At 39.2% G+C, this 27,925-nt stretch overlaps 1 protein-coding gene across 1 annotated transcript in view; it reads right to left on the reverse strand.

Annotated features, from left to right (window-relative positions):
• The window catches only part of PI15 (peptidase inhibitor 15), a 30,607-nt gene extending 7,077 nt beyond the window's left edge, over nucleotides 1-23,530 (reverse strand). The window contains exons 1-2 of the mRNA XM_067553837.1: nucleotides 23,413-23,530; nucleotides 22,495-22,836 (exon numbers count right to left, since the gene is read on the reverse strand). Coding sequence (XP_067409938.1) covers nucleotides 22,495-22,767 — 273 coding nt within the window. The 5' untranslated portion in view covers nucleotides 22,768-22,836; nucleotides 23,413-23,530. The remainder of the gene's footprint in view (nucleotides 1-22,494; nucleotides 22,837-23,412) is intronic.
• Nucleotides 23,531-27,925: the final 4,395 nt, after the last annotated feature.

The following is a 27,925-nucleotide window of genomic DNA, read 5'->3' on the forward strand; positions in this document are numbered from 1 at the left end:
ACTTGGAAAGAGCAGCACATTAGCCAGGAGGAAGAACATATTTGGGTAAAAACAAGCCCTGGCTAATGTGTTTAACAATTTAGGCTATAATAATCTGTGGTATTCTATATTGTATGTTGTTGGGATAATTTTTAATTAAAATTGTGTTGGTTTTATTCTGGGTGTTTACTGCTTGCATAAGATCCTTTATTTATATTTTTGTACCTGGAGGCAACCAAGGCTACACCCACAGGTGTATACAGTGTCTGTCCAGGGGGAGGAACCACCAACTATCAATAATCATAGGAATTATAGTGCAGAGTGATGGGTGAGGTTGTGTGTCAAGCGACATGCAGGAAATCAGACAAGATGATCATGGCCTTGTGGCCTTAAATTCTGTGAATCTGTGGGTTACTAGAGAATTCCCACCTACTTCCCCATCTCAGCTGGGACCCTGGGATCTCCATTATCCTTAATAACGTAAGGCACCCAGGCAACAGGTGAGGATTACCTACTCTTGAGTAACCTAGGAGGGAAAAGAGGAGAGGGAGCTTTTGAAGGTTAGTAGGGAAAAAATTACAGCAAAGGTTCCTCCAAAAAGGCTTCCTCCAAGGTGAATCTTCAAATAGTGCTGAGTTCACAGTCCTATGTGCCCAGAGCTGCACTCCTGGGGTTGGCCTGGAATCATGAGGTATGGTCTTAGCTCATGTCTGTGACCCCATGTGAAGTTTTGGGAAATTGGTCTGTGTAGCACTTATGAATGCTAGTTGATTTTATGAATTTGCTGTATCATTGAATGTTTCAGGATATATAGAATCAATCATTTGCTATCATGGTTTGTGTCACATCCCTCTGAGACAAGGGACAGGGAGGTGTGACAAGAACAATTAACAATTAAGAGTCATTAACTTGAACTGACTTCCATTCAGATGGAAGCACCCTAGAAGAAAGAGATAGCTTCAGCCTAAAAGAAACCGATTCTCCTCAGGTTGTCGGCGGGGGGCGGGGTTAAACCTATGGAAAATCCCGTTTTCAGAAAGAAAAAGACCAAGACAAAAGTTTTATGAACTGCTGTTAAACAAGGACATGCTCACTGTGCACTGTGAGTGCTCTCTGGGCACCCGAGGCATGATGGCAGCCATTATAAAAAGGAATAAGAACAAGATATTAATATGAGCAGGGAGGAGCACAGCTCCCCCTGCTCCTCCCTAATTAGGAGAGTGCTACTCCCACAGATCTCCCTTTCCACTTAAGCTGATGAGATAAGGATCAGTGGAATCGGAACTGGGAGCATCAGGAGAAACTGGCTTCTGATTGAAACGGTTCTGGGGCTCCCAGACTTTCTCACCAAATAAGTGTAGCAGCAGCACCTGAGGGGAATAGAAGAGATATCTTACTAGGGAATCCCCTAGCCAACCTTTCTAACTGAAGAATTGTCCCTTTGCTGGCCCCCACTCCCTCAATGACATTGCCACCAGCTCCTGATCCTCTCCAGAGGCAAAGGCAGATAATTCATAAAAATATGTCTACTGCAGTAAGTATTATCTCATAATCACATACAATCTTCCATAATGTAGAAAATTATATCATGACTTCAAACTTTTCTGAAGAAGGATAACTGGGAAACTGCATGTCTGTTTATTTTTTGTCTCAATACAGATTTTCCAAGCTGGTCAAGTCTAAGGCCTTGTCTACACTTAAAAAATAAAGCTGATCTAATATAATATAAGTTGACCCTGCTTTCTGCCAGAATGGGCAGCCTTGTCAATTTCATGGCTCAGCCATGTAATTGACATGGTTGTGCGGGTGGGGAACACCTGAAGAAGCTCCCCCAATTTCTGACCCTGGCTGCCAGCCTAGAGTGGAGACCAGCAGCCCCAGGTTCTTGCCTGCTCCCAGGGGCAGCTGGTTCCCGGTCCCAGCTGGGAGTAAGGCAAGAAGTCAGGGAGTTTCTCCACCTGCAGGGAAGTGGGCAGCCCTGTTTTTTCAACAAAAGCTGACTTTTGTCAACAAATCTCTCTAGTGTAGACCAGGCCTAAGTGAGCAATATTTATGGGAATAGGGAAAGAAGCACCAGGAATGTGTGGCTACACAGATTCATACATGTGCATATATAAACCTACACCCACTCATGTTTGTGAGCATTAACCTGTTTTATACACACATTTTCTCCTGTTCCCATCCTCTTCTTGCTACATCCTATCGCCACAAGATAATGCAGTAAACTAAGAGCTGATATAAGCCAATCCCCATGGGCTGTAGTGTGATCTACTTTAACCATTCTAGAAAAAAGTATTATAGTTACAAAAGTTGACTCTGAATTTGAAAACTGCATTCCTTTATGGTCAGGCCATCCCAAGAAAGGACTAAGGAATAGAAAAAAAAATCTAGAGTACAGTTATAATGATTAATAGCATGGAGGGGCAATTTCCTTATGAGGAGAGATTAAAAAGAATAGAATTAGTTAATAAGAGAAAAAGAAGAGTAAGGGTGCATAGAGTAGAAGTATAAAAAATAATGATGGTCAATCAGGTATTGATCATGCAAAGGGAATTCAACATTGAAAGAAAAAGGGAAGAGTGGAAAAGATTTGTAGACATAAAGGGTTAAATTTTGAGGAGCTTACTCATTCATTAATCATGCAAATTCCCACTGAGGCAAACTGCCCCCTTCTCTCCATCTCTGCTGCATAGTACTGCCTTATTGTTATTGGTTATTGGAAATGTTATTGGTAGGGAGGTATTCACCTTCCTTCCATCAGACCAAGGCACCTACCAGAACTCACTGGGTCACTGATATGTTCTGGTATTGAAATCCTCCCCACTCCTCAAATGATCCTAACTGAAGTGCAAAGGAGTTATAACTCTTGCCGGAGTTGTCTTGGTAACCTGAAGTGTACATCTGTAGGCCATATTTTACAGTTTCCCAAGACAAAAGGTCTTTTCCTAAAAATTATGCTAAACATGGTCTCCACAGATTTCTATCTAATGCTAAACTTCACATAGGCTTAGATCTGAGCGCTATCAAATGGATTATAAACAGGCAAAGGATAATGATAAAAGACAATGCTTCTTCCATTTGGGGTGGGACAAAAGTGTCCAGTGATGGACTGCAGGGATTAGTGCGTAGACTAGTTTTATTGAGCAAATACTTTCATTACCTGAAACAGAGAACAAAGAGTATAATTTCAGTTGACGTGAGGAGTTAAATGAGGCGATGTTGCAAACGTGAATCAGGACAAAAAAAAATAAATAAATCAAGGGATTTGGAAACATTGGAAATATGGATAAGAAATCCCAAAAGTATATTCTCCACAGCCAAATGCATCTGATAAAATGTAATCCAAAAATATTTATTCAAAGAACCAAGATACTTGGAAAGTAGAAAGAAAGAGACCAATGGCCGATTGTATACAGAAAAACTAAGGATCTGCCTCTGGAAGCCATCCATATACATAACCCCCACAAACTTCACTGAGCGTTCCACATAGACAGGATCACAGTCTAACTTTGTGACTGGATGGCAAAAGAGAAATGTGCATACAATTTTAGGCTGACTATGCAGAGTATCCTATCAGAACAGGGAAGCATTAAGGACCTCTTTTTATAACATTGATGAGACCACCCCTAAAATACTGTGTTTTTTAAAATTTATTATTATTAGTTTCCAGTCAACAGCTCAACTTGATAGGAGTTGTGAAACAAAAAATAAGACATAATTCTTGCCTTGAAGAATTGAAAATCCAAGACAAACAAACAAAGGGTAGGGGAAATAGCAGCAGCATTTAGTAAAGGGATCTAGGTGATGAATGGCCATGTCATGATAGTACTTTTGAAACAAATATTATTGGTCAGATTCTTGGATGATGTAAATCAGCACAGCTGCATTGCAGTCAACAGAGCTATACTAGTTTAAACAAGCTGAGGATTTTGCTCAATATTTTTGCCCCTTGGCATTAATAGTAAGACAGTTTCCTGTAGGTGTCACAGTGGAAATGATTCTTCTGAATTGATTTGACTGTTGAGAAAGCAATGGCCTCTTAAACCAAATCAGAGAAATTTCTACATGTTATGTGCAGCACATACTAGTTGAAATTCAGGGATGAAATCCTGACCCTATTGAAATCAATGGGACTTTTACCACTGGCTTTAGTGAGGCCAGAAATTCAGTCATGTTTTTTTCCTACTCTCTTCAAGCAAGAAGTACAGTAAATCCTATCATTCCCGTCACGTAGAGCAAATAGCAGAGGAAAGTGTAAAATATACCGCTAATTATTAATGAACAGTAAGAAGTGAAACTAATATTCTTTCATAAGGACTTTTCAGTGTGGTGTGTTAAAGTATTAGGGTCATTTGCCCCCTCAACATATTAATGATAAAATATACTCCACCTCAAAGATTTATTAAATTGTCATTTGAAACTGGAAAGAGTTCTCACAATCATCCTCATTAGAATGAAAACTGTGTTCATATTAATAACTCATTTAAATATACTGGCTTTCTATGCCTGAAATATCAAACACACCTCTGTGCAGGTGAATCCTTTTGTAGGATCGTGACAAAGTTTTAAAGAAATGAGTACCAATGATGGTGTAATGTTTTGAGGATCACCAGACCAATAAAGGGTTCTGTCACTGCCTGCCTTGTGACTTTGGATATCTTAATACTATGCCGTTATGGCTCACAGCCCCCCTACCAGTAGCCAACCCACAAGCTTAAGGTCTCCCTCACCAGCCTAGTTTCTCTTTGTAGCATGACCCCAACAGCCCTTCTGGTTCCAAGTCTCCCCAAAACCATCTACCCCAAGTTCTTAACTAGCAGACACTTAGACTTTTCCCCTCTGATTCATCACCTCAGAAGTATGAAGCCAACCCCCAGTTATCAGTTCACTTTGCCATACACATTCCACACAGTTTGTACAATAGAGTCCTGCTTGAGGTAAAAATAAACAAAAGTTTATTTAATAGAAAAATCACAGCCTCAAAGATGAAATAGGAAGGGGCAGTAAACACATATAAGTTACACAGGAAATAAACAAGACAATTTCAGGCTTCATATTTCTATATTAAATACATTCCCTTTTCTAATACCCATTACCTATTGCCTCTGAACAGTTTACCAACAGCCTTCTAACCCAAAGAGAAGGATTCAGCATTCACAGACAGCCCCCCAGCTTTGAGACTGTCCTTCAGTTCTGGATAGCCTTCACTTTACGCCCCTTCTCTTTAAATGGTTTGGAGGGGGCTGTTTCAACCTCCTTTCCCTCAGACTATGATAATTCATGGCGGGGGAAATTCCCTCTTCACTTGGTAGTCAGGATGATTCAGTGTCTTATTATTAACTATAATGGTTTCATCATTTGTCTTTTCCTGAGTTGTACCATGCATCGTTACTTGCATCTGATTTTACTTATGCACACATTTGACTTTGGAGAAACCCCCTTTCACGGTTAGGTATATTTGAAATTGTAATACAGGTTATGAGCATAGTATTCTAAATACATAAATTCATAACCACCATCTGTATTCATGTCTCATAATGACCATCCTGTTCAGTACATTACAATCTTTCATAAAAGACCATATTCTACATACTTTTATACATAATAACAAGGTATAGAACCAGTTGATTCAATTACTTAATCTGTGTGATTCAGACCACTTGTTCTTTTTTTTAGGGTGTATGGACCCTGCTTGTCACAGATGGTGACTCAGATTCTTTATAAGTACATGGAAACCTATGTGTGAACAGATTCCCCCTTCCTCTCCAGAAAAACCCTGCCTGTAAGTCCTCTGGGACTTAACTGGTTTTGGAATTAAGCAGCACACAGGTCCACCAAAGTACCTTCGCCATGTGTTTCTTGTTTGTCTCCAGGTACAATACAATCATAGAGCAGCAGTTATAAGAAATCTCCTGGCCTGCTGCTTGGGTTAGCCTTTTATACTGCCTTCTTTCCTTCCTCAGTTCTCCAGCAAGTGAGCCAATTACCTCATTAACTCATCAGCCTACTAGCAGGTGGGGGTGCTCCATTCTACTTTAATCTTTAAGAGACCAGGGCCCTTGCTTCCATAGTGCCCAATTTGTAGCTGTTAACAGCATCCTATCACACCATGAAACAAATGTCTTTCAAACAATGTATCTTCCAACTTTGCTGAGGGTGTCTGCAATCTGAACAATTGTTTTCATAAAATCTAATGCAAGCTTGCTAAAGGGATGCTGAATTATACCATAAATATATTGCAATTTCTAGATATATTTATTTTCTTGTAATTTCCCAAGAGCAAACAGCATGTTTTAAAGTGATCTGTAAATGATCTGTTTTATTAGTGAAGGAAAATATTTAATGTGCTTATTCTTTAATACACTTTTGCACTTGGCAGCAGCTGTTCAAGATACTTTGAACATTCAAACTTTGCTAAGGGCATCTGTGAATGATGAATGTGCAATGGCATGGTTAAATTATACTGACTAAAACAAAACACATTTTAAAATCAACATTCTCCATTTTTCTAAGCATGCTATTGGAATATATCAGACATTAGTGACTCAGATTTTATTGGCATGCAGAGACCACGTACCATTTGCACTCCATATATCCACTATAGCAGTTTTCTTTTGCATTCATTGTGTGCCTGCTGTATGAATACTCAGTTGTAATAGAATTAATGTCAGAACCTTTTTTAGGTTTGATCTGTTGGAGGTGTACTTATTGGTGTTTGTGTAGAGCAGGCTAAAGTCCCGCTGTAGCCCACCTTGAAATGACACATTCTGCATTTACCCCTGGATTAAAAATTAAGCATTCATCTATGGCTTGTCTACATGAATATTTAGTTTGTGGCAAACTTAAGTGTGAATCTACCCTGTGCTAACCTCACATGCACTAACTATCTGTGGGGACCCTGCTGAAGCATACTAACAGTTTCTGAGTGCACTTTACTCCCATTTCAAAGCAGGGTCTGATTCAGCACCCATTGACTTTAGTGGGTGCATGATGAAGTCAATTATTGTATTGTCTCATTATATTCAAATCATCATGGTAAAATGGGGTCATGCAGAGTTAACAAGGACAGCTAGATGTTTCTGCTTAAATATGCAAACCATGTTGATGTGTCAGTTGCCACTGTTAGATGTCAGAGTTAGCATCCCATTAACCTATATGGAGCAATTCACATGTCTTTAGAACTATTGTTTCAATCTGTGTGTTTGAGGAATTAGTGGAGGCTCATAAACCACACTGCATCAGGTCACATCTCAGAGATTTTCTTCACAGCTGGAAAAGGCTAGAAACACACACATATACTTTATATATATTTACTGGATATTTATATCTAATGGAAGTTTAAAATCTCTGCAGACTGAAGGGTCTACAAGAGAAGTGCCTATGCATGAGCATTGGTTTAGTACCAGTCCCAGACCTAGAGGGGTTTAAGTTGATATATAGATCTCTTTCAGGCCCTGGGTAATAATTGGGGCAGGATTGGGCTCTTCAAATCACACCCCACCAGTTTCTCTAACCAGTTTAGAATGGTGCTGACGAGTTCTGAAGGCAGCTGCATTCAGCCTCAAAGAGTGGCTACCCTAACACAAGTCAAGAGGGGAAAACGGTAGAGAACTCTGAATCTCAGACTAATGCGTGGAGGACCCCACTCTCCATTTGAAGAAAATAAAGAGGCAATTCTACCCTAGCGTGTGTGCAAATATTGCTTTTAAAAATTATACTAGAATATATTTCTTTGACTTGACTTCTACTGACACAAGCTATTGTTTCCTCCCTATTATGAAAAATGAACAAAATTCCATAATTGGATAATCTTATACCAGAGGAAAACTCCATAGCCACTCAATAAATCAGTCACTAAGGAGGCAATTTTCTACTACATCTCATTAATGCATTGTCAGAGAAACAAAGGAAGGTGCATAATTTTCACCACCCATATTGCTTGTACCCTCACTGAGATTTATGATCTGACTCTTAAATTCTGCAAGACATGTTGTGATTATTTTTCCCCTGGGAAAGAAATTGCTGCTTTATTCCAAATTCACATGCAAGGTCTGTCAACACTTTATTGTATTTCTTATGCTTAGGAGTGGTGTTACAGTCTTCTTTTAGTGGTTTATTCCAAAAGTGGACTACAGTAGGTGTATCTAGAAAATTTTCTTTTAGCTTTTTTACAGAAAGGTAAAATAGCATTGATTCAGACAGTACTCTCTATGTTAGTGATAGCTGCTTAAGACAGTAATACTTATAAACAGTTAAACTGGTGCATTTAAAGACAACTTTTAACTGTGCCAACTGATGATATTGTAGAAAGAATTACTGATTTTGGTAATTGCATGCAACCAAGTATTCCAGCAAATATATAAATGGGCCTGAGAATTCTGAATTTGTGAGAAGTCAGATTCAAGATCCATCAATAAAATATTTTTGGTTTTGGTTTTGGTTTTCTGACCAAAAAAAGAAAAATAATTTTTTTTTAAGGAAATCAGTTACTTTCAGTGAAAAAAATCACAATTTTCTACTGGAAAAAAGTTTTGATGGAAAATTTTTGACCAGTCCTAATGTTTATATATCAATCTATCTCTTACTATGATGTGTGAAAAGGAAAGTTAGGAGGTACAGCATTTTTTTCTCTCCTACTTTACAAAGGGGACTGGGTTGTCAGGGGCTGCAAGAAGTGCTGGAAAGGTAAGAGGGCATGGTGTAAAAAAGGGACAAATCAGGCAGGGTATTCAGTGATAGTACTGGCAGTTGGTTCATGCTCCAATATATTTCTGCATCATTTGTGCTTTCATTTAAAACATTTAAGTTTCTAGTTTCACAAATAAAATGCTATAAACATAAGTAAGTGTAGTGCTGTCTTCCTGAGTCTGCCAAGAGCTACGTGCCTTAACTGATCAATTCATATTAATGGGATGTTAATTCTGAAAGCCAATGACAGTGCTTAAAATGACATTAATATTAAACTGCTGATAATTTTAGGAGAAACATTCAACTACGCTGGATTGCTGGGAAGATCTTGGATTTATGGGAAGAATTTAGATAGAGTATGGCCACACTTCCCCATTTTGATCCTGGTCCCATGATTAATACTTAATCTTTCCTTCCCAGTTGTATAGCTCCAAGACAAGGTCCAATGTCTTGCACAAAGGTCAAGCAGAGCTTGAAAAGGGCATTGGCCTGAATCCTAAATGTTAGCTGCAACATTCAAAAGTTTGGCGTTAGTCCCAAATGTCCCATTATTTATGATGTTTGGGCCTATACACAGCCAAGCTGTCGTCAATCTGATCACTGGTTCAGATAATGTCTTATATATTTAGGCTTGGAAGCATTCAAATTTTATTTATGTATAATTTCATTAGATATCAATATTAATTTTTAAACATTTGTTTCAATTTTTATCTATTTAAATGTTCAGATATGTGGAAAATTGGGCGGGGCTCAGACAATAATAATTTAATGACAGTAGACAGTGAGATTCAAAAAGTTGAAGCTTTATAACCATTAAAATAAATTGTCAGCATTGCATGTCAAATTATACAATGTAAACATTCTTACTAAAACAATATATTTTCTACACATTAAGGGGGGACTCTAATAAGTTCTTAGGCAGCATTTTTCTTACTTTGTCTATCTGTAAATTTAAATAATTACTGATGGATATACTTTTTCAGTTGTGTGAAATTGATATTTACCAATAAAAGTCTAATCTTTCCAAGCCTGTATACAGGGTTGCCTCCCACCCTGGTGTTATCTGGTGTTTTGGCTAGTGTGTCTAGGTGCCATTTAGGGTTGCCAGGTGCCCGGTTTTAGATCAGAAAGCCCGGTCGAAAAAGGGATCTGGCAATGTCCAGTCAAACATACTGACTGGACACCAAAAGTCCAATTACCACAGGGAAGGGAGAGGTGCTGGGTCATTAACCTGCACCAGCTCCTGCTCAGCCAGGGCTGCCTCCTACCTGCAGGCAGCCTCCTTGTCAGGCTGTAGCAGTTTCTGTCCCAGCCTCAGAGCAGAGGTAGCCCAGCTGAGGGGGAGGGAAGTGGAGACAATCCAGAGAGCAATGGGGGGAGAGGAGAGGAGTGAGCCTTGGGGGGAGTGGTGGAGCAGGGACAGGGCCTTTGGGGAAAAGGCAGAACAGGGGTGGGACCTTCGGGGGAAAAGGCAGACTAGAGGGCAGGGCCTTGAGGGAAGAGGTGAATCAAGGGTGGGTCTTGAAGGGAAGAGTTGGGGCAGGTGGCAGGGCCTCGGGGTCCAGTTACTAGCAATTAGAAAGGTTGTAGCCTGTATATAGCATTTCCCATTAGTAAAGAAGAGTAATCTACGTGCTAAATATGCAAGACATGGAAAAGCATACAGCAAGATAATAAGCTTGCCCAAATAAAGATATATTTTAACTTGACCAATTTAAATATATCACTTCAATGTAAACTTTTGGAATAGAAAGCTTTCATGTGTAGTTGTATACATACCTGAAACCTTAATCGCACATGCATAATTACATCATCAGGTTGGAAATAAAATGCTGAGATAAGCAATTGTGAGGCCAGGTCTACACTAAGAAGATAGGTCAATCCAGCTACAGTGCTCAGGGATGTGAAAAATCCACACCCATGAACGATGTAGTTAAGATGATCTGTCGGTGTAGATGGCGCTAGGTCAATGGAAGAATTCTTCCAAGAGCTACTGCCTCTTGAGGAAATGGCTTAATACAGCAACAGAGGAACCCTTCCTCTTGCTGTAGGGAATGTCTGTGCTGCTATAGCGATTTAAGTGTTGACATAGCCATATTGTCATGTAAATATAAGCAACATCCTCTTGGTTATTAGCATGCACACTCCTTTTATATTTGTGGCCTCATTTACATTATATTTCTGGCTTCTGATGGATTTTTCTTTTTAAAAACAAAAACCAAACCACCCCACAGTGGCCCAAAGAGAGAATGGCGGGTAAGACCCTACTTTTACTGGTAGTCCATCAAAACCAATGCATTTTTAAATCAAACTTCTCATTTTATTTTTCATAAGACATACATTTTTGCTTATTTGTTCCACGGGCTGTACAGATGAGAAATATTTCACAAAAAGCTAAAGCCTAGGGAAGGAGAAAGCCCTTTGCACAAAGGCTTCTCTCTGTAAGAAAAAGCTTGGGGAATGAGAAGGGGGGGCAACAGGATTACCGAGAGATGAAATCCTTGGCCCCGATTGTCCAGGCTGTCTATTCTTTTCTTATATAGGTTCATATACCATGCTAATCACTGTAGCATCCGAGTGCCTTCCAATGGTGCATTAAGCAATGTGACTGCATATCTGTCATGTGTTGTTATCTTTGCAGCTAGAGTACAGCTGTAATGTAATCATGGGAAGGATTAGCAGAAGTGGCCTGCTGCTGTCCCATTATGCGGGGCTTTGTCCAAGTTGATTGACTCAGTGTGCAAAGCCCAACTGGCCATACCTGCTGGCACCCACATAATACCGCTTTCTATGGAGACCTACCACATTGTGCAGTAAAATGCATAATTCTCCAGCACAGCTTCTCAGCTGGCCTCTCGGTACAGTGGACCTGCAGCTTTTAAAATGTTTTGAGGTATTCTGTGGACATGTATTTGCCCCAGTATTTGCCCAAATGCTTAATAAAACAACTACCATTCCTTCTGCTTGCATACTTTTTTAGCAGGATGATTGAAAATGCCTCCTCTCTTCTCCCTCATTTTTTTCTGAATATACTGTGTGATGAAAACATATGATCTCATTGGAATTTATATAGACAGATTTGGCAAGCTTGATATATTTATTTGGGCTGTGAGATCATTTGGATTCAAGGCTGACTCTCTCTAAGAATAAGAATAGTTTCTTTGCTCTCAGCTGCCACCTGTTAGAAATGTTGCGATGCATACTGTAACTAATTAGTGCCTAGTGTGTGTCTAAATTCTGCCTTAATATGTGCAGCACAAATTTGAAGATGTAGATAGAAATTCCAAAAGACCTCTTTGTAAAGAAAAATTCCTGATTTATCACACAAGGCCATCTGCAAGCTGTAGTTCTTTTGGATACTATTGCAAATAAATATGAGCAAACAGGTCCACATAAAATAAGACTTCTATATAATCCAAAGGAAAATTGTGCTGAATTTCAGAGACATTGGTTAACTTTTTAAATATATAACACAGCTCTGAACTTCTGGTAAGCAGAAGTGCTGAAACAGTGGGGTTGCCAGTCCCCCAGGATTGTCCTGGAATCTCCAGGAATTAAAGATTAATCTTTAATTAAAGATTATGTCATTTGATGAAACCTCCAGAAATACATCCAACCAAAATTGGCAACCCTACAAAACGGCTGTTCCTGCAGTATTCATTCCCCGCATGACCAGAATCAGATGTCCTAGAAATCTCACAAAAGCCTGCTGTCATGAGACTTCAAGCCAATTTGCAGATTCAAAAGGAATAGATATGTTTTATATAAGTATCCATATTTTTTAGTGCCTATTCAATACCTCCTAGCCTTTTGAGGTTTGCCTACCACTAAGTTTTCTTTCAATGATCTCTTTTTCTCTTCACCTTTAAAACCAGGCTTTAAAACAGTAAAAGCAAATAAAATTGGTAGGCTGATAAATTTAATGGTAATTAGTTCCTTTGATAAGTTATTATTTGTATATCTTTTGGAAGAGTCAAGTGAAAGAGTTACAAACCTCAAAATATTCTGTGCTTTTCTAATCTACTCCAAGGCTCATTTTATTTGGCAAGATCTTACTCAGGAAGAGGTACCAAGGGGATTTAACTTTATCTAACTGATAATTTGCCAAGAGCCTGAATGTAGAGTCGGTTGAAATCTTTCACTGGAAATATTTTCAAAGAGAAACGTCTCTTATTCAAGAACAAAAATTGTAAAGGAAATTTTGTTTCTTTTGAAATTATCCTCTTTCATATGAAAAACTTGGAAACATTTCTAATTCTTGCATTTCAAAAAACTGATTGTTTTCCGTTTTTCATTAAAAAACAAAATTTCTGAGAAAAAAATTTCTTCCATTTCCTTTGAAAATTTTCAGGGAAAATACTTACCATTTTCAAAACAGTTCTACCAGAAGGACGGATGTAACATACATAAAAGAGGCTGTTGGATCTACTTTCTTCTTCAGAATAGAGATATGGTTCCGGGAAAGATAAGTCTCAGCATATGATGCTTCATCTTGATACATGTAGACAGGCATTCATTGAAGATATAGAGAACCATTGTTCTCTGGGCCACACCTTCATACTCAAGGTCAAACTAGCTCTGGGCCACATTGGAGAACTGCAGGGGATATATTTCATAGGCTGCACTATGGACATCATCATTACACTGCACCATCTAATAGAGAGCAAGTGGCGTCTCTGCAGTTTTTGCCTCTTGACATGCACATTTCCACAATTCTGGAGAACACATTCTGTTTCTTAGTTTTGTCTCAGATGTAGAAAAAGGATAAAAATTTAGAGAGGTTTGAAGTCACTACCTTCTCCATTCATGTATGAAGCTAAGTGCTGTGTACCTTGGATCAGGCTTCTTGTGAAAAATGCCTGTCTCTGTTTTTAGCCAAGAAGTTCAAGAGGTGCTGTATTTAATAATGAATGAATGTCCAATTCAGAGGGCTCTGGGTTATTGCCTTTCTTCCAGAGACCTCACTAGGGTTTTCTTTTTCCCCTCTGACTTAAACTCCCAGAAGGCTTTCTGCTGATATTAAATTTACCTGATGCAAATATGCATCCATTCAAAACACTTTAGGATGGACACTTTAAAAGATTTATGCCTAAAACAAGTGAAAGGAGCTCTCATGCCAAAGCAAATTTAAACAGACCATTCCTGATCATTTTATCATTTGGGACGTTCTTTAGATTTTGCAGAGAAGGGATATTTTCCAGTGGAGGTCTTTGTTGTTTATCTTTCAAACTACTCTCCAATCTTTCACTATGAACACACTTCCTGGCTTTTGTTTTGGACAGACACAGTAAGAGCTTTAAGCCAATCTGGTTTAGTGGGATGCCGGTTCACTCACTCAAGTAAGTTAAAGCATCCTAAAACCTGCTCTGACTTATGCTAGCTGCCAGTGGTCCCAGAGGTCAATACAGCAGAAGTGCCCCACTGGGGCATAGGGAAGCCACTGCTAAAGCCCCTTTACACTGCAGTGTCCCCTGACCAGTACAGTTCCCTGAACATTGGGCCTACATATGCCAGATTTAAAGCCAATTTGTGCTGCTGATATGACACAAAGCAGCCCTAACATAAGGGAGAATCCATGACTTGTCTGTCCATTACTTTATTTCAAGCTTTACAGGATTTTTACAGGATTTCAGGGAACTATGTGACTGAGGGCATGTCTCACAGGCATCAATACAGTGGCATTGATTGAGCAGGTCTGTGTGGACCCGCTCAGTTGATGGGAGAGCACTCTCCCATTGACTGAATTAGTCCATCTCCCTGAAAGGTGAAATCGTGAAGATGCCACGTTGCACAGATGTAAGTATGTCAATGTGAGATATGCTCATTATATTACATAATAAGCGTATATCACACAGACCCAGTGTGGCAGTGTAGACCAGGCCTGAGATACAATTCAACAGACCCATTCTGTTATTCCAGAGTAGGTGCTATGAGTAGTTAGCAATCTATCACTTAAAATTATTGGGCTTAATTTTCATTTACACAAAGGCTGCCTTTCACTGCACTGGTAAAGGAGGCTTAAAGCATATGTAACTGTAATTTACAATAAAAAAATGGGAGGACATAACCTATGCCAAGAAATTAAAGATATTTGATATGTACCATACCACCTAGAGAAATGAGGCAAAGAAGACAACTTTCTGTAAGAACTTGAGAGGTAATGATATGAAATGGAACAAGGAGATACTTTCCATTAGTTGATATGAACAGTATATAAAGAGTAATAATCTCAACTTCCAAAGGAAATATTTAGGTTAGACATTTGGAAATTACTTTGAATGATAATGTAACCCCCATTTCTTTTTTCTTATTTCATGGTTGTCAGCCAAAAACACTTCATAGGTTATACTAAGATAAATTATTTGCCAAGAGATATTACTGAGACATCATCACTTTTCATGTTCAAGAGTACACTGTATAAAAGCTGTATGTGTTTAATGTAGAAGACAGTTCTACAAGGGGTTGTGGCAGACTATATGAATTAAGAGATCCTGTCCAACCCATATATATGACTCTGAAAGGATCATGCACCTGAGCAAGGGCAAACAGCTCAAGAAACAAAAACATCTTCTGAACTATATGAAAAAAGAAAAGAAACTTACATTGACACCAACCGCAGTATTAGTTGCATAATATGAGTGCGGAAAAAAATATAAACAGCAAAGCATTTTATCAGCAATGCCAGAGTGATGGATGACAAACCAAGGAAACTCACTTTGTTGTTTCATGATGAAAGGTTTTCAGGTGTCAAATAAGCCTCTTTAATGTTCTTGGAATTGTAAGCAAAATTGCTTCAATCTAGTTGACCTATGCACCACCCAGTGTGTACTTAGAAAGCATCTTCAAGAGTAACTGGATGGCTAGGAATATTTATACAGAGACTTTCACCTTTAGGTATCTAGTTTGAATCCAACTCATAGTATTTGAAAGTTATGACCATCTAATGGATACTTATGACCTCTATGAAATAAATTTGAGAGCTCAATACAGCTCTTGGTGAACTTGAAGATGCTTTCTAAATGCATCTGGGTGTATACTGGGTGAGGTATCATTTGAAAACTAATAACTTGCTGGTCAATAATATCATGGTTAAATGTATGTAGCAACATTAAGGGCAAAGTTATGAATTCCCCCTGTATGCTGTTGTTAGCATATGTTCAAACCCCCACAGCCCTGACAAGGCAAACGTTGTTAAGCAGGTCTCTCCTAAACAAAGGAATGTGTGCTTAATCTCAATTTAGGTATAAGTAGTAAACAGGGTCCTTAAGACAGTAAGAGGGGGAAATGGCAAAAGACAAGGCAGAATTTGCATTTCAGCAAGCACAGGTGAGAAGAAAGCACATAGAGCATCTTTCACCACCAGAGTTCCTGTTGCCTTCTTTACTGTTTGAATAAACTTTGCTTTGAGGGATAATCCTCAGAAGAATCCACTTCAAAGGACAACTGGACTATAAAAATGAGGGTCAAAAACATCTTAGGTCATCTTTCCCTATCTCTCTCTCTGTCACCTCAGAAGACAAAGGGACCAGCCCTTTGATTTTGGAGGCAGGTCCTGACCTAAAAATTTGGTCGGCCCTGTTACTGGGATCATGTGGTAAGCATTTTACCTTGAACCAAGTCTAGCTCATTAAGTTTTAGCTATTCGAAAGTGATTTATCTTTATTTCTCTCGTAACCATTTCTGACTTTAATACCTAATACTTGTACTCACTTAAAACCTAACGCTTTGTAGTTAAATAAACTTGTTTTGTCTTTTAATCAAAACTAATCCAGTGTTGTGGTTAAACTGAACAGTTTGGTAACTCCAATAAAAGTAGTAAACTGTTGAATATTGATCCTTAACAGGGGCAACAAACTTCTAATATCTCAACTGCCCAGGAGAGGGCTGTACAGTGCAGAATACACATTTTGTGGAAAATTCGGAACTGGGAGTGTGTTGGGGCCACCCTGCAAGTAGTAACTACACTTGGTGAAAGCCAGAATATGACTGGAGTATTGCTGACAGGGTGCTGGGGTCAGAGCTGCTGGGCCAGGGCTGTAGCTACACATAGACACATGGGGTGTGACCTGTATGCTGTTAGGCTCTTTGTGAGTGGCCCAGGTTGAAAGCTAACATAGTAAAGCATTGTGAGGAACTCAGAGTTATGGGGCAGGCGACGACAACTGTTCACTGTTCTGGATTGCACCCTGGAATGTGACAACACCTATTTATTAGAACTGGTCTAAAACCACCATCTCATTTCATACAGGCCACCAAGCAGGCCTCTGTTGGTAGTCTCTCCAGAGCAGGATATAGGTGCAACATCTGGAAGTTTGCTATAGCAGTCCCCAGCTGGGTACCTATTGTGTAAACAGAAAAGCGTTGTTTCCACAGCTGGCATTCCAACATTCTTCAAGGACACTGCATTCATTGAATTTGAAAAGAACCTTCAATAGTGATCTGTAATGCTAACAAGAACATTACCCTATGTAGTTCAGCCATTGTTGATGATAACACTTTTAAAAAGATTAATTTAAAATCTTTTTCAGATTCACAGATGTTTGTTCCTCCATTTTATACCCCATAGAGAGTTAGTTTTTCAAACGCATGTACAGACATTTGTGTATATCCAAACTTGGATGTGCATAAGAAATTGTCATCTATGTACATGCCTGCCCTATATATACTTTCAAACCAAGGTTTGCATACACATACTAGAGTGTCTATATGTTCAGAGCAAGTGCACATGGAAATGTACATGCACTTTTGAAAATCTGGCCCAATATGAGGATGAGCATAGAGGAAATAAAAATGACCTTTATTTTCAATAAGAAGAAATGATTGTTTAAAGAACATTCTGTGAGGTGGCAGATAGCATCAATGGCTGCTGGGTGACATGGGTTATTAGACTTACATTCCAGTCAGCAGATTACTGCAAGTCTTTACTAGCCCACCAGCTAGCTGGAGCATACCAGAAAGGCAACACAAGTTGGCATTCTACAGAGCTGGCATTCAAAGAGGGGTTTTCTTTGCTTGTAGATTTGCCTTAGGTCTGGGGTCTTACATATGTTTTGCTCTTTGCGATGGCAGAAAGTATCTCCCCTCAGTTAACCCTAGTTGTGAATTGTTGTGACAATTAATGTTTTTCAGCCAGATGTAAAGCAATATGACTGAATTTTTCCCTATCTCAGCAAGGGAGACAAAATGGTATGATCCTTCTTACTCTGTATATTGCATCATCTTTTTAAGACAAGAGACAACAGATGACAGGCAGTTGCTTAGGATGACGAGGACTAGATTAACTATTATACTGAAGGAAACTGAATAACAAGGCTAACATTGACAGGTGTGAAGAGCAGCAATAAAAATGCATGGTCTTGCTTTCCGTCTCTGATTTACTCTCTTTCCCTTTTTTTTCTACCTCTCTCCCCTACTTCCTGAGGTAAGAGTTTTAAAGATTAAAACAGATTTTTTAATTCAGAGGGTCTGATTTTGGACTCACACCAGCTTCCTACCAGTGTAACTCTATTAATTTCAGTGGAGTCACCCCTGATTTACTTGTGTGTCTCTAGAGTCAGAACTGGGGCCAAATATATTAATTGATTTTAATAATCTATTTGCAGTGTTGCTCTAGCTATGTTGGTCCCAGGATATGAGAGACACAAGGTAGGTGAGGAAATATCTTTGATTGGACCAATTTCCATTGATGAAATACCTGAAAAGAGCTCTGTGGAGCTCAAAAGCTTATCTGTTTTACCAATAGAAGCTGGTCCACGTTGCCTCTCTCTTTAACACACTGCATCATATATCGCTAACACAACAGGTCTGATTCTTTTCTTGCTGGTGTAAAACAAGAGTAACTCCATTGAAGTCAATGGAGTTATACTTGTGTAAAACCCCCATAAGCGGAGGAAAATCAGGTCTCAAATAATAATGTAAAAGAACTCATACCTTTAGTATGGGAAACTACAATTTGCCGATAAAAAACAAATCCAACCAAAATACAATAAAAATGTTAAGACCAGAATGTATGTGTTCATTTTTGTAATATGTCTGAGACTGATCTGTGGCAACAATAAAAAGATATCCCATTGTCCTTATCAATTTGGCTATCAAACTAAATGTGTTATGGAATCTCAAGAGGTCTGGCAATAAGCTAAGCTGGCTACATATATAAATCTTGTGCATTCAAGGCCTTTCTTTATATCAGGAGTATTGCCAAGAAGCCGAGTAACACATAAGAGTTCAAGACAACAGGTGTCTCAACACAGCAGACAGCATAATGACCAATGGGCTCAAAATATTAGTAAATGTAGAAAGTGCATGAGAGGCAGAACAGACTTAAGGGCAGAAAGAGAAGTTAAAGGCGACTTGGAGGAGACAAGCATGCATGGGAAAACGGGCAGAGAATTGGAGTATGGAGCTCAGGCTGCAGTGCTAAACCATAAACCCTATCAATAGAAGGGACTCAGAAAGCAGACAGGAGTATAGGGCATTGGGGAGAAGAAAAGGATGCAATCAGGGGAAAAGAGCAGAATGTGATTTGTTTGGACAGTGGGAAAAAAAACAGAAAGAGAATATATTTTTCTGTTTTTCTTTTCCAAACTGGTTTCCCCATCCCTATTTTAACGTACTATATGAAATAATGCCTAACTAGATGTCTACTCAATACACTGAAACAGCACTCTCAGCTACTTGAAAGTTCGCCTGTATCTGACATGCTTTTTCCTCATCATAAGGTGACTAAGACAATTATTTAGGAAGACCATTTTCACAACTAGCTGTGCCCTTTTACAAAGGCTTCAGGATAGGGTTACATAATTCTGTGAACCTTCAGCATGATACATTTTGTCTGTTGGCAATGACAACATGTCCCAAATATTATATGTGGAAATGGATGTTATATGTCATAACCTAATAAATATCACAGAGACTCGATGTTCCTGACAACACATTACTGATAAAATTACACATACTGAAATTTCATGAAGAAATTACATGGAGGACTCACAGTGGAATCCAGACTTTCCATAAGACTCCAATAAAATGCTGTTGGAGGGCTAGCTAGGTGAATTAGTGGTAGTGCCTTGAGCTACAACTTGCAGATCTAAGGGCATGTCTACAATAGAAACGTAAGTCAACCTCTATTAGGTTGACTTACAGCCACTGCAGTAATTACTGTAACCTCCTTGTACTGTAATAACTACTGTATCCTCTCAATAATTAAACTCCCCTCTTAGGGTTGGTGGTGCGCGACCTCAGGGGCAGTGCAGAGAGCTGAGCTGATAGCCTGGCCTTTCAGCTCCACTGACAGCTCCCTGCTGATAGCCCAGCTGCCCCATGGGTTTGCAGGCTTCTGGCAGTCTGCTCCGTCTCCCCCCGCCCCCGCTCCTTCTTCCCTGCTGGCACTCTGCCCCAGCTGCCCCAACTTCTCTCTCCCCACAGCTCAGGAAGCCATGAAATTGACAAGGCTGCCTGGCTCCCAGTTGCGAGCAGGCAGCGGGGGGCCTCTTAGGCTTCTCACCCTGGCTCCCAGCCAGGAGCAGGGTCCGGCTACCCAGCTCTCCAGGAGAGCGGGAACACCTGGGCTCTAGCTTCCCAGCTTTCTTGTCAATTTCACGGCAGGAGCAAGATAGCCAGCAGCTGATGTAAGGGACGCAGTGTCTAGGACACTGTGCCAACCTAACTACACCGACATAAGCCTTACGCCTCTCGTGGAAATGGAATTATGATGTCGGTGTAGTAGGGCACTTACACTGGTGGGAATAAGACTGTAGTGTAGAGAATGACATAATTAGGTTGATGTAAAACCTAACCGTGTAGTGTAGACCAGTCCTAAGTGTGAATTATAATATTTAGTCCTTTTGCCCAAATGATTCTCTGAACTCTGAAGGAGGAAGCAATGGAGCACATGACTGCCATTGTGCCCTCAGCTGACTAATTAGAACAGGAAGCAATGCTTCAGAGGAGCCTCGCTCTTGTCTTGGTGGCTGCTGAACTGACTGATGAAGAAAGGGGCACAGATACAACTACTGGATGTCTGGTTGCAAATTATTCTACAGCAAGGAGGGCAAGAAAGGGAGTAAAATGTAGCCTGTCATGAATTTCCCCCCTACTGCCAATGGCAGGATCTTAGTTCTTTATCAAATCTGTCAGGTCGAAAGGTCACCACTTTGGGATGAAGCCCAGCAGAAAGCCCAACAATATTTAATGAAGCCCTAGCAGTATTTGAAAGGTGTTAATTCAACCAAATAAATTAAATGGAGTCATCCTCTTCTCAATTTCTTTACTTTCATCTTGTGAATGATTCTTTTCCAAAACTCTTGAGAATATGATTTTTTCCCCCCCTGATGTTGCTTTTAAGTGAATTTCAGCTGGTTTCATTGTAGTCAATTGCACAGTACATTTCCAAAAGACATAAGCCAAAGGAAGGGTGATGCTAGGCGGCCCTTGTCCCAGACAGTATGGTGAAGTGTATTTATACAGAATCAATAGAAACCATCAGCCACAGAATTCAGTAATTAAAATGTTGATTGAGCTTGACTTTTGACCTTCCTATTTTTTTCTGCCTCTGACCTTTCCACTTAACCAAACTTCAAACTCAATCTACATCACAGATACAAGCTCTGATGATACAAGGTTCTGAGCACACTCAACTCTCTGAGGTGCCCTTGGGAGATGCTCAGCAGATTGCATGATCAAACCCAGATTTAGGTGACAGAGAGAAGTCCAAATTGTTAGTCATTAGCCACTAAAGAGGAGGAGTTGGTTTTACTATCATCAGCACCTTTTTTGTATGTCATGTTAGTGGTGTCCTGTTTCTTAAATCTGTTAACCATCTGTTGTCATCTGAGATGCTGCTGTGACTTTAAGTGAATATTATACTCCATTTGACTGCCCTTTAAAAACAATGTGAATTCCTTACTTGGTAGGTAAAAGGATTTCTGCTTAGCTGGCCTATTTTTAAAGTTAGAGTACTAAAGTATGCCTGCACTGAAAGTTGAAACATATATTACAAATATACTGGCTGAGCAGTTATTTTAATGACAGAGCAATAAACCATAATGAGAAATAACTAGTGTGTTCATTTAGCATACTGTAGGAACAGATATTTCCCAGAAAGCCCTTTAACCAATTAAGGGAAAAATACCTACCACAGGCATAACATGTCATGCACACTGATTTCTGAGTAAATCCAATATGTTTAGACAGAGATTTTAAACAAGTACTGTATCTGACAGAGAAATAAGACCGTTAGAAGGTACAAGATATGCACACAAAATGAAACACCTGATCCCCTGACAAATCAGTCCCTTAAATAAACTTGCTATGCAAGCATACCAATATAGTGTACTCTCTGCAAATAATACATGTGGAAGAGACTAGCAATGTTCTTGGGATGCATTTTTTTAAAAATACACCAGGGTTATGACTTAGTGTTCTCCCTAGTAAGTCAGTAATGGAACTATTAGTAATTAGGAGTTTAACGTCTGGGTTTAGTCCCTAATTACTTAAAAGCAGATTGTATACCCCTTACTCACCCTGGTGAGCCTCAGTGGCTCACGTCCCATTGACTTTATTAGAACTACTTGTGAGAGTAAATGTTCATCACGGTGAGTAATAGGTTCACAATTTGGCCCTTAGCTCTTATTAATTATTCATTACAATACCTCAGCTAAAAAAACCTTATAGTAAAGCCATGCAGTGGTTACAAATCGTTTGCCTACTGAAGTAAAAAATGTTGGCTTGGCTCTGGAAAATGAAATCACTGATTTACAGTCTCTTATATTTTCCAGCAAGTCTAATGAACGTTATTTCCCTCTCAGAAGTAAAAGAAAGTCCACTTACCATATACTCCATGTTTGAAGCAGGTGGAAAGGCTTTGCCTCTGACTTGATTATGATAATCAAGGATGGCAATCATGTCATTCTGCGAAATGTATCGCTTCTGCCTGGCTTTGGGGATTGTTGCAGAGTCCAGATGAGCTGCCAAAGCTGCTTCAATATCAGTGAAGTTTTTGTCTGAGAGGAATAGGTCAGTGGAATTTGGTAATGCTATTGTACTTGTTTCACAGAGAATGAAAAATAGGAAAGCACAACTTATTGCAGAGATTACTGTCATTTTGGGGCCAGGGGAGGAAGATAGGCCACAGAGTTGCTCAGCTTTAAGTCAGGAGAGCAGAGAGTAGATCTGTAGAAGAAAAGGTATCAGAAGTTATGATTCTATACTATACACAAATCTATTGCTTGACAGAAAAAAAGAACCTTTTTTCCCTAAGATCAAAAGTTTTTTTTTCCTAATTTGTCAAATCTCTAATACAAAGCAATCTAGAGGTATTCCTTTGTAACACAGTGTATGAAAATGAACCTTAATATGAACTTTTAAAAACTATAATCTAATAAATAAATCAAATAAAAAAAGTGCCATCATATCAGGAATGCCATAATCACAGATACACTTTCTGCACAATGACTGTACTAATACACACCATCAGTTTGTACTACACACCATACACCTTGCTCTTACTGGGCAGACTGCAAGGAATCTCACAGAATTTTATTTATTGGGGATGAAAAATACATCCCAGGTCATGTCTTTTGCTGCTTGCATGGATGGCTCTGATAATGTCTCACATACAAACTAACAGGCAAAGAACATAAAAAGCATGAAAACAGGACATCTTAGTAGTACTATTAAAATTTTACTCCAGCAAAATGCTTTAATAAAAATGCATGCAAAGCAAACTTATTGAGCTGAATGGCTTACCTCTGTGTAATAACAAAAATGAATACAGTATACTGTGATCCCAATTTATACAGCTCTTTCCTATGTTCTAGTGTGAACCGTTGTTATGAGGATTGTGTCCTATTACAAACCCTCAAAGAACAAAACTCTGCAAGTTTTGAAGCTGCTGGCTACAGGAGCTACTAACAGCTTTTATATGTTACAGTGTGTATGATCCAGAAAGGGCAGTCTCTCTAAGGGTCTCTTCCTAGCCAAAATGAGAGGGGAGGAGTTTTGCACAGAACACACAATGATTGGGTGGCATCTTTTTAATGTAGGTGGTTAGGATATTGTGTCACATCCACAGCTGCTATACAAAAAAGAGGCAAAAGATAAACCTCTTTTTTTCTCAATATTTCCTACCTTTTCTCTTACAGTTTTCCCCACCCTCATTTAATTAAATTCATCTTGATTTCTTAATACTATTTGATGGTGATCATGGTATGTGTATATGTTTTGTTTTAAAATATCAGTATTCAAGTAACAGGCAATACAATTCATATAGGCAATGACTGGGCATAAGGTAGTGACCTGGTAACTCAGACAACATATACAATGCAGCATACAAAATGATTGCTCAGAATAGTCCATAAGAATGCCTTTAAAGAGAGGTTTCTCACTGTGCTGTGTTAGTGGGATTACAGGGCATGCAAGCAGCAGCATAAAAGAGAAGCGTTTGGTTCATTCATTGTGGTGTGCAACAGACACTCAAAGTCCTGTTTATTCTCACTCACTCTCTTGCTCTGGCTTTCTCTCTCCCTCTCTCTCTCTCACTGACATACAAGTTCCAAAGCAAGGATCAATAAAGCTTATAAGTAACAAAAAGGTCAGTTACCTGAACTTCTGCCTGTGAGAAATTACAGAAGCAGCATGACTGAAAGTGAAAGAGGGCCAGGGAACCATCTGTTTCAGATTTAATAGCATATAAATTGGAATTATTTAGGCACAGAATGGTTCAGCCACTCATACAGCAAAGCTGAGGGTACGATACTGAGGCCATGAAGAATGTAACAGCAGCAGCAGCAGCCAGTGGCCAGCAGCCAGCAACCCCATATTAGGGGGCTAGGGATTGGAGCACGTTCGATGTCAGGCTGAACTAGTTGCCAGGACTAGGAGATCTCGGGCACTCTGTAAGCAAGGCCCTTCAAAAATGTAAAAATATTTTGTGATGTCACAAATGGAATATTCACAGGACATGAGGAATGGAAACACTTTCAAAAGAGAACTCACCATTAATTTATACACCATCCACTGTCATTTGTTGAGTTTGCTAGTGCACTAGTTTGTAGTACTTCAGCTGGAGAAGCAGTATATGAATGTATAGCCATTAAGGAAGTGTTATCCAGTGATTAGTGCCTGGGACTGGAAACCAAGACTTAGGCTTTATCTCTGGCTCTAGCAGTGGTGTGGTCTGCACAACATCATATGTACAATATAGGGTGACTAGATATCCCGATTTTGGAGGCTTTTTCTTATATAGGTGCCTATTACCCCTCACCCTCTGTCCCGATTTTTCACATTTGCTATCTGGTCACTCTAGTACAATCGTCCTTCACAGACATGTTGTAGGACTCAAATACTTGGCTTTTGTTGATGCACTTTGCAATGAAAGGTGTTATGTAAGGATAAGGTATATTATTATTATAGTGTTGTTACGTATGCCCAAATTGTCCAACACTGGTGCCTAAATTGTACCCACAAAATATTCATATGGATGACCAAGCAAGAAATTCTGAATGCAGGCATATTTTGCATGTATGATATTGGACAGTGGATAATTTGTTTCATCTAGTTTTATTGCCTATGTAAATAACGTACATATTTGTGAATATTACTGCTAAGTAACTGTCATCTCATTGTTTTAATGTAAAAGGACAGATGCTCAGGTGGTGTAAATTGTCAATCGTTTACACAAGTTGAGAATCTGGCCCAACATCTCAAGAAGTTCAAAGGATTGATTCTGTAAAGCAATTACATTTTAGATTGGTATCATTATTACTTAACATTTACATTGCGGTAATGGCTCACAGCTACAGTGAAGTAGAGCCCCATTGTGCTAGACACTGTACACATATTATGTATTAGCAAACATTATAAAAATATCCACACCTCTGACATTTATAAAATCGGGCTGTCAATGTCTTAAGAACAGTCTTGCTCGTGAGATTTCCTTTATTTTCATTACTTTTGGTTATTGTTTAGCTAATTGTTTGTATGTCACAGTAAATGCTCATGTAAATATAGCACGCAACTACGCGCAATCCTAGCCGGTACAACAGTGAAGAGCAGACTGCAAACATGAGAATTCTTGGAGTATCAGAATGCCTTGACACACACATGTACAAACAAGTACTCAAATAAGAAGGAATAGCAATTGCTGAAACATTAACTTCTATCAAAAATCCCTAGATTCATAGATTCTAAAGCCAGAAGGGACCATTGTGATCATCTAATTTGACCATCTGTACAACACAGGCCATAGAACGTCCCCCAAAATAATTCCCAGAGCAGATTTTAGAAAAACAGCCAATCAGATTTAAAAATTGTCCATAATGGAGAATCCACCACAACCCTTGGTAAATTGTTCCAATGGCTAATTACTCTCACCATTAAAAATTTATGCCTCATTTCCAGTCTGATTTTGTCTAGCTTCAACTTCCTGCATTGGATCATGTTATACCTAATTGTAACTGAAGGATCCAAGGCAACCACATGCACAAGGGCTAAATTAGGTTTTGTTTTGAAATAAAAGAGTCGAGAATTTAAACAGCAGTTGACGTTACTGAGAAAGCCAAATGAAGCCAAATCAGATATACTCCAATGAGAGTGATTGCCAGGAGTCACCAGGGTTCTTTATATTAGTGACAGAGGTGGAGAGTGTAAGGAAGAATGAAGGAAGACAGAACAGTGTAGCATCAAGGATGACTAAAATCTGAAGGAGATAAATGAAACTTGAATGAAACCATTTACCTTGATATCCAAAGAAGTTATTATGCCCTTCACAAGACAAGGGAGCATCAGACAAAGGAGCCTAATGGGGTCGTGGGAGAGGTAGCAATCTGACCAGTGGTAAAGATAGATTATAGAGAGTAAATAGAGGCAAATAATCCTGGTTAGGGAGTGCATAGTTAAAAACGTGGCTCAAGATATCTGCGAGCCTGATTAACAACAGAGTGTGCCAGGACAAGATTCCACCAAAGGATTACTGGGTAGCTTGAAGAATGATGGGGAATGCCTCCTGATTTTAATCCAGATGACAGCAAAGGTCACCAGGCAAGGAAAATTTTATACAATCAAGAATGACAAAGAGCTAGGAAGAAAATTGATAACAAAATTGATAAAGATTATCTTCCGAAAGATAAGGAGACAGACTACAGGACTGAATGATCTCTTCTGTCATTTCACAAAGTAGAATGTCTGCACAAATCAAAACAGCAGAAATGACAGTATGCCATAAGAGCCAGAGACACAGATTTTAACTGGGAGGTAGTTTCAAACAGAATAGGAAACAGGAGTGTGAAACTCACTAGTGCCTGGAAATGTCACATTAAATAAAGTGGTGAGACTCAGGATCCTTGGTTCTTCCGCAGTGGCCTGTTGGGCTGCTGAGGCGAAGTGTTGTGGTGTCCCATCAATGCCAATCATCCCAGTGGCATATTGTACAGTCCTCAAGCAGCTTTCTGCATAGAGAAATTAATTGTGACAAATTAGGGATTAATTAATTTGTATATTTTATATAACTTGTATATTTCATAGTATATATTGTATAGTATGAAGCTCTATTAGGACTCCTTGTTTTGGAATCTTTCTCTTTGCACAACTGCTTCCTGCTTTCTTGGGCCTCATGGAACTTCTCCTATGTAGTTAATCTCATCCAACCCAATCTGGCATTTGTTCCTTTCCAAATTAAGGTGTTTTTCTTTGGCATGCTGCAGTATATTACTTTCATTGTGTTGTTATCATTTTCATTCCAACTCAACAGATCATCCTGATCCTCAAAGATCTGAGGGTAGCCTGATGCTTTGGTACACCATAGGTGGAAAGGTAGTCCCAAAGGAAAGTCACTTAGACATATCGCTGCTAAAAAGGGAGTTTCAAGGTATAGATTTTTACACTTGTATCACTAAATTGTCAAAAATTTGACTTCCATCCAAGCCTTGCATTCTTTTACTGAAGTAGCAGCCTTCTGTGGTTTCAGAACTAAAGAACCAGATTTCCCTGTGCGCATATGTGTCTGAAAGTGAAAGATAGAGATTTGTCTAGTATTGTGTATGTTATCTGCAAACACATCAATTCGTTGCGCAAGGGCCTTCACATCAGTAACACTGCTGTTATAACCTCCTCCTCTCCTCAATTCTATGCAAGAGGACCAGGTGGCCAACATTTGCTAATAAGTGCATCTGTGAGAGAAGTGTAATCAATTTACCCATCCACCACTGGTTTACAAGAGAGGAGGTGTAAGGCAAAAGAGGGGGGATATAATGTTTAAAAGAAG

This window comes from Emydura macquarii, unplaced genomic scaffold, assembly GCF_026122565.2.
Source record: "Emydura macquarii macquarii isolate MOO-44397 ecotype Brisbane River unplaced genomic scaffold, CSIRO-AGI_Emac_v2 contig_1477, whole genome shotgun sequence".
NCBI lineage: Eukaryota > Metazoa > Chordata > Testudines > Chelidae > Emydura > Emydura macquarii.